We start from the raw sequence: 11,943 nt of genomic DNA on the forward strand, positions 1-11,943 counted from the left end.
GGGAAGTATATGGCTGTATTTGTTTCTTCTTTTTTCTTGAGGTGTAGCTCATATGGGAGTGTCTGTCTCTTCCAAGTTGCAAAGTCACCTTGTCTTCTATATTGTCTGCATGAGACCCTGTCTGACTGCCTATAATATTTCTATTTCATTCAACTGTCTACAACATTTCCCCCTCTGAAGAAGTAACCTGTCATGAAGAAACCATGGGTGATGACTGCTCTGGCTTTAGCACTTTAAGCATCTCTTCTTTTTCCTAAAAAGGTCCTCTCCAGTGGTTCTCAGCCCAGTTGCTCCTTACAATCACTTAGAGTCCCCGTGAGTCCTGTCTAATTGGTCTAGGTTGGAGCCTGGGCATGGTAATTTATAAAACTCTAGTTGATTCTAATATGCCACCATACTGTGAACAACTGGCCTCACTGGGGATTTTGAAACTTTAACGTGGATATAAATCATATATGGATTATGTTAAATTACAGATTTTTCATCTAGTGGATAATTTGTGAGGCCTGAGATTCTGAGGGCCAAACTTTGCTTCTGGGGTGAATAACATCAAGTTTCCCAGGAACTACAACAACACAAGATGCAGGTTGACAGCTCTAATCTGATCTCGAAGGCTGGGTTTGTCTAGAAGCACAGAGACCCTCCCACGCCAGCTACCATGAGTCCACCAAGGCATTATTGTCAACCCTGTCTACACTACACGCTCACCAAGGCATAATGAATCCAAGGATAGAGACTACGGCCATGTTCCCTTGAGGGCTGAATGCTTAGTATTTGTGGATTCCTTTTATGACTTGGCCAGACCCAGGAGCATCACTTACACTGGTTGTGTCCTTCAAAAATTTTTTTCTCTAGGGGCCAGCGAGATAGCTCAGAGGTCTAAAGTGTCTGCTCAGGCAAGCTTAGGCAAGTGTGCAGGGACCACATTTCAATCCCTGGAACCACATGCTGTGCCAGCCCCACTCCCAGGGTGGGCTGAGCTGGTCACAAAAATAAATTTTTTTCTCTGCTTATCCGAGGACCTTGTACCTACTAAGCTAGTACTCTATCACTAAGCTGCAGTCCCAAGACTTTTTTTTTGAGACAAATTTTTAAATTTAATAATAATTATAATAATATAATAAACAAAGTAGAAATCAAAAGGGACTTCTTTAATTTAATAATAAAAAAAGTACCTAGCAAACTTAAATAATATATTTTTTAATTATTCAGGTTGCCTTCAGCCCCCTTGGAGCTGGGAGTATGGGCAGGAGCTAATGTATCAGATGTTTTCCCTTTAAACTGGTACGGGTAGATGGGGAGGGCTGAGCTGGGCTCTAGCTGGGATTGCAGACTCAGCCTATTTTTGTTCTTGCTCCCCCCTCTGCAGATTGATTGCCCATCCCTTTCAATTTATTGGTACCCTGTCAACTGCCTCCTCTTTCTTTCCTGGACCACCAGAGACAAAGAAGATGGAGGAGTCATCTGGGGATGACTCACTGCCTGTTGGCACTGGCTTGGAGGGTACTGAAAGGGCCCTATGGATTACAACCCCGCTTTCTGCTTGACAGCAAAGCAGCTGCCCAACAGGTGCCCCTACCCGTTACCAACATGACCTGTCAGATGCAAGGAGAATGTAAGGGAAGAGGCCCTGTGCCAGCCCTCCCTACTGGTCTTTTCCTATTGGAATGTCATGTCCTGGCCCCAGTACAGACCCCTTAGTCCACTGGCACAGATCCTTTGTGTGCCACTTGTTACCTGGTGTGTGGGAAGAAGATTTTTTTCTTTTTGAGGTACTGAAGATTGAGACCAGGGCCTTTGAACTGAGCTACATCCCTAACATTTGCGATTTTGTTTTCTGAATTTTAAGACAGGTTCTTGCTAAGTTGTTCTTCTGAGCCCAAACTTCTGATCCTTCTGGCTCAGCCCCTGAGAGTGCCAGGGTTACAAGTGTGCACACCACACGCAGAGCAGTGGGTTAACTAGCAGGCAACTTGTAACCCCGGTTGAACTAAGTCAGCGGCACTGGGCATGGAAGAAGACTGTTGCCAGCAGAACTGGAGGGGAAGGTGGTGTGCTGTTGATTCTCCTGGAGGAGCTCAGCACACTGCTTTTCCTGATAGGAACTCAGCTGTTTTAGGAGGAGCTGAGTCCTTGCTGTGGCAGGATGGCTGTGTTTCTTTTTAGGGGAGCTCTGGTCTTTTCCTTGAGTGTCACTTCCTGGCTCCAGTGCGGATCCCTCAGCACAGATCCTTCATCCCGCTGGTGCAGACTTTCTAGCTTCCACCACTGCCCTTGGGGCCTTCTCAATGAAAATCCTTGCGACAGACTTGCATGAGGCATGGTCTTGGGATTGGCCTCTAGCTGGCCTCATGGGCTCTGGGCCTCCCACAGGACTCGTGCAGGACATTGCCGTGGGATCCAGGCCCTCAGCTGGGTTCTTCGGGTCTCTAGTGTGTGGACAGATTTCTCACACTCTTGCATTCGACTCTTTGGGTGAATATTATAAAATAGTCCATGAATTACGTGTCTGGCGTAAACCCTGACTACAACAACTGCCTCGGGTGTGACAGCTGAAGCCAAGATTATTTTTGTGGCACACCTCTGTGTTCACACTGTAGTTTAAAACTCTTGTATCCAGATCTGAATCCAGACCAGTCAAATAAGAAGGTTGGTGTCTGAGTATTTTTTGAAACACTTCAAATGATTCCAATGTGCTGCCAAATTTGTGACAATCTAGCAGCCACTGGGGACAGCAAAACCTCTTGAGCCAGAGAAAGGACAGCCATGTGGTGTCCACAGTGCTACCTCTTTTCCCTCTCACTGATCCACTCCTAGGCACTTTACTAAAAAATAGGCTAAGGGGCACTCAATGTGCACTTTAATATGGGGAGTTTATCAGGTTTTATCTCATTTTCCCTACAACTCTATGCAGGAGTGTTAGGATCTTCCCACTTAGAATTGAGGAAACAGGCCCAGAGAGGTTAAGTGGCATGTACAAGGCCACCCAGTAAGAGGTAGTACTAGGATTTAACTGCTGATTTATGAGCATATAAGTTAGACACAGTCATGAGGACATAAACCAGGAAAACATGGGCTGAGCCCAGGATTAATATGAATTATAAATTGATGAGAGTAAGCACCAAACACCTGGCTAGAATACCTGGGGTCACCAGGGAGATAATGTTCTTTTCTGTTCCCCTCTATTTTCTAATTCCAGTACTACCTCTCTGGAGGAATCTTCCTGCACTTGACCATGTCTCCACTCACATTTTATACTAGTAGTTGCCCAAGCTCTCTAGCCTCAGCTTTTGTTTTTTATATCTTGTTTTATTTTATTTTATTCATTTATTTTATTTATTTTTTTTTTTTTATACAGAATCTCACTTTGCAGTTCAGGCCAACCTTGAACTGAGTAGGTAGCCCAGGCTGGATTCAAACCTGAGGTAGTCTTCTTGCTTCAGCCTCCTGAGAGCTGGGATTACAGGTGCACGCCACCACGCTCAGTCTCATTTGCTGCCTCAGCGTGCCCCTGGAGGCGCGGCTGGCACAGCAGGCTAGGGATCGAATCTCCAGCCCCTGCGTCTGCTTAAGCAGGCGCTTTTATCTGCTGAGCTATCTCGCTGGCCCAGAATCAGACTTCCCAAGCAGCTCCAATGATTCACACCCGTGTTACAGTTTGAGGAGCCCTGCTTTGGCCTGTCTATTTAGCAGAGACTGAACCTTAGAGCAGCAGCTGCCCAAGCACCAAAAGCTTGTAGAAATGTGAATGCGTGAGCTCAGTCTGGATCTCCCCAAACAGAAGCTGTTGGGGTAGAAGCCAGGGATGTGTATTTTAATGAGCTCTCAAGGAACTCTGATGAACAGCGAAGTGAGGGGGCCTCTGCCCTGGACATTAGGATACAAGGCCCTGGCTCACCCGGAGCCTCTTTGATCCTAAGAACTCTCTGCCCTATGCTGGTGCCGGGATGATTAAGCGAGAGCTGTGCTTGGAAGAACTTTGCAAACTGTCAGAGCTACACCAGGCTAAACGGGCAAGATCAGTTCCATGCCGCCCCTTTGGTTGATGGCAGCCTCGCAGGGCTGAGCTCACCCAATGCCTCAGTTCATGGCTCTGTCATAGGCCTTTCTCTTCATTTCATCAGTGGATGCTAATCCCCTTGTGTCCCCTCGCCATAGCAAATCATCCCAGAGAGCCCGAGCTGTCCTGGAAAGAACAGACCAATTAGAGCATGTGGATTCTACCTCCCCTGCAGATACTGAGCCACAGAGCTCTTTCTGTGTCTTCCTTATTCCCCTCAGGAAGAGATCTTTGAGGTCCCCCTTTGTTACCGAGCATATTCCAGTTGTTCCTAGCTCACGCTGTAGTCCTTGGGTGCACTCAGCTCCTCCAGGCCCTGTGGTGAGGCCCTAGCTGGTTTCAATGCCTCTGTACAGAGGCTGCTCAGGACGTGTCTGTCCATGAGCCCGTGTGTTTCCCCACTTCAAGATGGAAAAACTTGACATGTTTCCAGGGCTTGTGATCTAGCCAATGCTTGGTCTGTGAGGAAGCCAACTTAGGAATTCTTGCCTGGTGACCAAAAGTGTGATTTTAATGTCAGATACCAGCTCCTTCACCTTTGTGCCTTAGTTTTCTGATCTATAAAAACAAATCTACTTTATGGATTTGTTTTGAAGATTACACAAATGAAAACCACTTAGCAGAGTCTCTAATACATAGGAAGTACTCCATAAAGGCTCACTGTAATTTGGCCTCTTTCCTGATGTTGTAGGCAGCTGAATTAGATAGACATATCATAGGCAGCCAGATAGGGCCAGGCCCTCAAGGAGACAAGATGGAAGACAAGGTGACTTTGAAACTTGGAAGAGACAGACACTCCCATATGGGCCATGCCTCAAGACCAGGACAAACGCAGAAACACAGCTACATACTTCCCTAGGGATGGGCATCAGGGACTGAGATTCTTAAAGAGGTATCAATCACCTTGAGAGAGCCCAAATGAGCCAATAGCCCAACTCCCAACAGGGAGAGACACTGTCCCTTATTCATGCCTGCTTGCTATATGACTCAGTTCTCCATTTGGTACTAGATTTAATCAATTTTACCTGAATGATGGTGCTTGTAAATCTCATTGGTTGACTATAGTTTTGTCCCTCCTCATGCCCACCTAAGTGAGTTCCCATGTCTTCTCCACCACCTTCGACCAGCCTCACTGCATGGTTTTCCTCAAGAAAAGTCCCTGGAAGAGACAGCTTCCTCGGGGACCACCCGCTCTGGGGCCCCTTTCTGTCCCTCTCTCGGACAGGAGCTTTCTTTCTTCCCAATAAATATATTCTGTTCATAACCACCGTTTGTTTCTAAAATTCATTCTTCAGTTTTAGAGAACACGAACTTCTCCCAGGTCAGGTCAGGAGACCATTTTCCCCTATATTATTTGGAGCTTCCCTGTGTCACTGTGACTGCTTTGGCAGTGGGGATTCTCGCTGTTGGTCTCGCGTTATTGGTGCCTTTCCTCGTGCGTCTCCGACTCGAACTGGCATCTAGCATGATGCTAGAGATAACAGGGAAGGTCCTGGCCTGCGGGTGGGGGAATGCGCCAAGGCCCGGGACTGGTGTGGGGGCTAGAGAAGGGACTGGAGCCAGAGGGTCTTGTCGGGGTTGGAGTCAAGGACAGCTTCCGAGAAACTTGGGGGCAAGCGATAGGGTGGGATATACTACACAGGAGGCAGTGGGCCCAGATGTTCCAGGGTCTGGCCAGGCCTGGTGGGAAAACAGCGTCTTGTATCTGACGTATTTCTTTTATGTCTTGTATTTCATCTGTTTGTTTGTTTGTTTGTTTGTTTGTTTGTTTAAAGAAATGGGAAGAGGAGAGCACTGTCAGCTGAGTCGGGCTGTTGCGTGACATTGCTGCTCGTGAATTCTGGAGCTGGGCGTGGGGAGGGCGACCCTCGGGGCTGCGCGGGCTGCATGCACCAGCAGAGGGCGCTGCACACCTCTGCGCAGAGCTGCGGCTGTGAGAAGCCTGGAAAGTCGAAGGTGGAAAGTCCCCTTGCAATTTCTGCTCCGAGGTGAGGGCTTTCCTGACTGCAGGGACTCTGAGTGCTAAGATAGGGAAAGTGCCGGCCGAACGGAGGTGAGCTGCTTACCCTGGCAGGAAGAAGCAACCACTGAAGCGGTGCCCACAAACATAGACACACGTACACGCACGCTCACATCCAACACCTGCCACAAAGTGCACCTGCCTGCACTACACACGGCACACACGCACATCGCACGTTCGTGCACCTCCTCCCACCAACGCAGTACATGCAACACACTTGCACATGTACCTGTGCTCCACTTGCTTGCATTTATAACATGTGTGCAATGCGCAATACTATTACAACAAATACATGCAGCACAGGCAGTACATCCCGTATACACGTGGGTCATCACAACAAATACACAACATACACAAGTTACACAGTACACTATATACACACAGACATACAGCGCAAGCATACTACACACACAGTACACGCACACCTGCACACAGAACACATGCATCCACTTTGTGCCAGTCACACAGGACATCTACACCCTTCATAGATAGCACAACACATTTGAGTATGCACACACGTACCACTCGCACAATGTAACAAACGTGCGATGCTTATATGTAACACATACAAGCACATCGTACTGTGCACCAGTCATAACAAAATACACATGTACACGTGCACTACATAAACATAGGCAAGACAAATACCACATCACAACACCTGTGCACACGTATGCACACACACACACAACCCATGCACAAGATTACCAAGATGTGTATATACTGTACAAGAACAGTAACCTACAGCATGCATGTGCGTGTGACAACACACCATGCAGATCACACTTGTGCACATCACACCACATGTATAGCATATGTATGCACCAAGCAAAAAGCCACCGTACAATGAACTGCTCTACACATGCTGCACACATATACAATGTTACTTTAATATATACACATCACAACACGCAGTACATACACAACACACACATGCAGCACTTATATACAATAGACCCACAAATCTGCATGTGCATAGCATCCTTGCTTGATGCAAACACAAATAATCGCGCACATATACTCCTTTGGTAGCGAAGAACTCTCTTGTTTGAGATTCTATTTGTTTTTTGCAAAATGAAGATATTTAACCTTGCTTTGGGTGAGTGGAAAAAAGTTTCATTTAGTAATCATTTCTTTACCATCTGCTGGGCACTGGGATGTACGATACAAATTCTGTACCAACCTTCTCAGGGCTCATAGCGTGGCAGGGGAAGCAGGCATTGGACACGTGAACATATCTACGGCCATTTAGCTCCAGTTATATTGCGTGCTGTGAATTCAGACTCCAAGGTGTAGAAGAGGGTGCAGCAGGGAAGAATTTCTGGGAAGAGCTTTGCGTGGTGAGAAGCAGGGTAAGGGTGAGGGTGAGGGCCAGAAGCGCAGGGCACACAGGAGGGAGCTCACACCTCATGCTGACCCTGTGCTTGCAACCCCCAAGTATGGGTGACTGAGCAGTCAGGCTGAGAGGGGAGACTGGCCACAGAGCTGAGGTTCGTGTGGCCCAGCCCACAGCCGCTACTCTTGCTTCCAGGGAAGAGGATGTTTGCTTTCCAGGAAATGCTCTGGGCTCTGGCAAGAGCTGCGTGGGACAGGGAAGGACCCTGAGCACCCAAACTAACTGGCTGCAATGCCTGGATGCTGGTAAGCGGTCCCTCTCCTGACACTGGACAAGGGAGGGCTGGGTGATAAAGGGTGGGTCTGTCATGGGTATCTCCCAGCTTCCCTTGTGGGGCTGGGGCCACCCTGCCAGGCTAAACTACGGTCAGCACAATATTCCCCTCTTGTGCACTGGAAACTCCTCCCTTAGTCTTGCTGACTGGGGCTTTAGGCACAGTGGAGCGTAACACCTGAAGTAGGATTCCTGCCTTAACATTTGCTAGCTGTGTACCTGTGGGGAAGCCATAGGCCCCTCTGTGCCTTATTTTCATACCTCTAAAATGGGCATGATGCTAATTATAGCAGCCATCCTATAGAGTAATAAGGACTTTACAAAGAGTATAATTTAGGATGTGAGAAGCTCTTAGATTAAAACCAGGCACGTGGCAAGAGCCATATAAATGTGAATGGTTATTATTATTTTGATCCAAAACAAAAGCAAACACTAACAATAAGCTTAATATAAAAATGCTCAGAATCCGAGTGTGAGAACGGCAAGGCTCTTTAGAGTCATCTGCTCCCACCTCCTGTGTGCTACATGGGTTAAGTTGCCTGACCTGATAGTCCAGAGAGGCGGGCCAGAGCCCAGGAAAGGGGAGAGCTTGTATCAGCAAGAGCGCTGAGCCATTCCTCTCTGGGACTGTGGCTTTCACCTAGAGGACTTGTACCTACAGATCGCTGGACCCTGCCTGGGCTTTCTCACTCAGCAGCCTGGGGTGGGGCCTGAGAATCTACATTTCTGACAAGTGGCCCAGGGACCAAACCTCAGGAAGTGCTGCCCCAAGTATAGTGTAGGCAGGGTGCAAAAGGTCCGTGCCACTGACTTCGCTGCCACCTGACTGCGCGCCCATTCCAGGGAAGGGAAAGTGGGGCCTTACTTACAGTGGGTGTCGCACTTCTGGGAGGACCCTCTGCAGGGGTAGGCGGGAGCTGAGTGCCTTGTTGAGGCCTTGCGAGTCCAGGCTGAGCGGGCTCAGCGCCTCTTCTTTTGACACCTGCCTATCCTCCTCCTCAGTCCCCCAGCCCCTCTCTGGGGCTCCCTCACTCTGTCTCCTCAGGTGCTTGATGAGCCGGTAGCTGCCGCCTCGCCTGCCCTGGCTTTGATTCCTTCGGGCCCTGGGTGAGGCCACAGCCACCAGAAGCTGATCCTCTCGCAGTGAGATGAAGGGTGGCAGGTCCTCCAGGAGGCCGTACTCCTCCTCTTCCTCCTCAGCCCCTACTACCCATTCCTGGGAGTCCCCGAAGTCCAGGCGGTACCTGGCTTCGGAGCTGCGCTTGCTGGCCTGGGCTGTGACAGCCTCGTGCGGAGTGGGAGGGGGAGGGTACAAGACGGCCACTAGCATCAGGACACATCCCAGCATCAGGCACAGCAGGGGGAACTGGCGTCTGCACGGTGCGGGCCGGTACCGCTTCTTCACCAGCATGTTGCTGCAACCTTCCAAGAGCAACAGGTCATGTTCAAGTTGCCTTCTCGAGCTGCTCCAGGGCTCTTCCACCGCGCAGCACCTGGGTTCTTCGTTTTCCCCGGAAGTCCTTTAACTAGTCACTTAAACCTGCTCCTTTTCTCCCATCTGACATTTGCCAATAGCCTGTGTGAGACCTGCTTCCACTTCAGGTCAGAAAGCCACAGGACCCCCCTTGCACCTGGGCTGAGTGGATTTCTTTAATTGCCTGCTGAAAGCCTGTTGTTCACAGGGACTTGAAATTAAACTGCTTGCTGCCCCTTCGCCCCATTTTTCTCCTTGGGATAAGCAAGCAGTCCATTCTGCTCAGGGGTTCAGTCCCACGTGTGTCTTCCCCCCTTTGCATCAATGGCCAGCAGCGAAGTGATGACTGAGGAGAGCCGGGCGATTCTCAGTCAAGCAGAGCTGACAGCCGTCCCTGTTTGGACGCTTCAAGTTAGGTCAGATCAACAGATGCACAGGCGGCAGGCAGGCAGTGCCTGATTTCCCTTCACACATTGCCGTGCTCAGTGGCGAGCCCTCTGCCAGGCATAACCCGCAGCCAGGAGTGCGCCGCGCTCCTGGTCCTAATGCCCGCACTGTTCCAGCTTAGCACACCCGGACAGCGTCACTGCTAAAACTGGATCAAAACAGGAACATCCCAGGAGTTCAGCTTTGTGGCTCATTCTTAGGCAGACTGCTTTCCCCACTCAAAAGGGCAGGAAAGAGAATTCCCTCCTGATTCGGAAAGGCTGCGTGTGACGCAGAAGTGAGGAGCTTGCTGTCTGCACGGCAGCTCCCACCGGCCATCTGCCAAGCTAGAGTGGGCCCTCCTTCCCTTCCAGGGCACCATTGTCCTTGTCCTTCTGAAAGTGAGGAGGGTGGAGGATGCTCTCTAAGCCCCTCCCACCCACACAGGATTGCCTGAGTGCCTACTGTGTGCCAGCCACCAGAGCACGCTCAAGGGGGGGTGTGACATGCTCTTTTGGCATTAATTCAAACCACACACTTGTTAGGCACATCTAGGATGCAACTACACTGCTCCGGGGCCTGGGACTACATCAGTAAATAAAGCAGAATTGTGCCTACTGGAGCCGACGTGCTAGTGAATGAAATAGACAGAGAATTATTTAAAATACACAGTGGGTCAGATGGTAACAATGGTTAAGGAGAAAAAATTAAGCAGAGAGTGGCTCTGGGAGCATAGGCTGGGTAGGGGTCAATGACCTTGGGTGGTGAGAGAAGGTCCCTCAGGGGAGCTAGCATCTGAGTAAGGAGGTTGGCTATCCAGCTGGCTGGGGAGGAACATTTTGGGCAGAGAGAGAGGGGAACAAATGGAAGGCTTCTGTGCCTGGCATGAGGAGCAGCAAAGGCCAGGGTGACTGGAACAGAGCGGGCAGCGAGTGTGACAATAGATGGGATGAGGGATGGGGATCCAGGTGGGATGTGTCTATGAAGGATTCACTGGAGGGATGTGGCTTCTCCTCTGAGTGAGGCAGGTGGGAGCCTTTGTAGGCTGTGAGCTGCGGACAGACTCGAGCCGACCTGGGCCTCAACTGGACCACTTGGGAGGTTAGCCCCTGGGGAGCAAAAGGCAGAAACAGAGGCCAACTGAGATGCCATTGGCTTGCACCAAGGTGACATCATGGTGGCAAGAAGTTGGAAGTTGTATTTTTTTAAGGAAAGAATCGATAGGTTTTGCTGATGAATTAATACTTGATGTGAGAGGAGCAGGAGTCAAGAAATGTTTTCCCCCCATAGTTTTATTGAGAAACAGACAGCAATGAGACAGTTTCAAATCAAATTGATAGGACAGCTTCAATAATTAACACATTGATTACTGTCTTCCTAGTAGTTATTTGTTGTACAAGGTGCAGACATGATATCCTATTTACAAACACTATTAGAACAAATCCCTCTATTCATTGAATCAAGGGAATGTAGCTATATATCTATCCTAATCATTCTGAATACACAGATACAAAATGGCCATTCATCTGTATCCCCCTTTTTTGTTCAGTTTTATCATTTAAATATTATAGGTTTAAGATTTTGGTCTGAGAAGTTGAAAAGACAGAGTTGTGATCAGAGATGGGAAGGTGAGGAGTCGATATACAGAGGGGAGTAACAGCGGTTCATGTAGGGACAGCTGACACCGGAGGCATCCTGTAGACAGCCAAGGCCAGGTCTTGGGCTGACAGCAGGATACAGTGTTATTCTAGCTGGCTGTTAGATGCCTGCCTTGCAAATGCAAAGTTAGATGCCCAGCAGCACCAGGATGGTGTTTGCAGCCGGGAGACCCAAGATCACTGAGAAAGTGAAGGAGACAGGGAGAAATTCTAGAGCTCTCAGGCTTTTGGCTCTCATGAGCTGACGGAGAGCCGCTTATGTTATTGTAAGCTGAATTTCTTCCGATGGCTAGGGAACAGAGTGACGAAACCACCTTTGGAGAATTTCTGCAATTAACATTTTCATTGCTTCCTGGATTTATTTATTTGTTTTTGTTTGTTTGTTTGTTTGTTCTTTGATACAAGGTCTCAATACATAGCTCAGGCTAGCCTCAAATTCACAATGATCCTCCATCCTCAGCCTCCTGAGCTCTGGGGTTACAGACATGCATCACTACACCTGACTGTATTTTGATTTTGGTCTTAGAATGCGAACTCAAAAATTTCAGAGAGAAGTGCCAGCCAAATAGCTCAGTGGATTAAGGCACCTGCAAGCAGGCACAGGGGCTGGGGGTTCGATCCTCAGGCCTGTAGTGC

At 49.0% G+C, this 11,943-nt stretch overlaps 1 protein-coding gene across 1 annotated transcript in view; it reads right to left on the reverse strand.

The window, feature by feature from the left end:
- Galnt15 (polypeptide N-acetylgalactosaminyltransferase 15) overlaps window positions 1-10,970 on the reverse strand; it is a 48,818-nt gene extending 37,848 nt beyond the window's left edge. Inside the window, exon 1 of the mRNA XM_023715721.1 lies at window positions 8,619-10,970. Within this exon, the coding sequence (XP_023571489.1) occupies window positions 8,619-9,160 (542 nt within the window). The 5' untranslated portion in view covers window positions 9,161-10,970. The remainder of the gene's footprint in view (window positions 1-8,618) is intronic.
- Between the last annotated feature and the right edge of the window lie 973 nt (window positions 10,971-11,943).

Source organism: Octodon degus, unplaced genomic scaffold (genome assembly GCF_000260255.1).
Source record: "Octodon degus isolate 3935 unplaced genomic scaffold, OctDeg1.0 scaffold00043, whole genome shotgun sequence".
In the NCBI taxonomy this organism is placed as follows: domain Eukaryota; kingdom Metazoa; phylum Chordata; class Mammalia; order Rodentia; family Octodontidae; genus Octodon; species Octodon degus.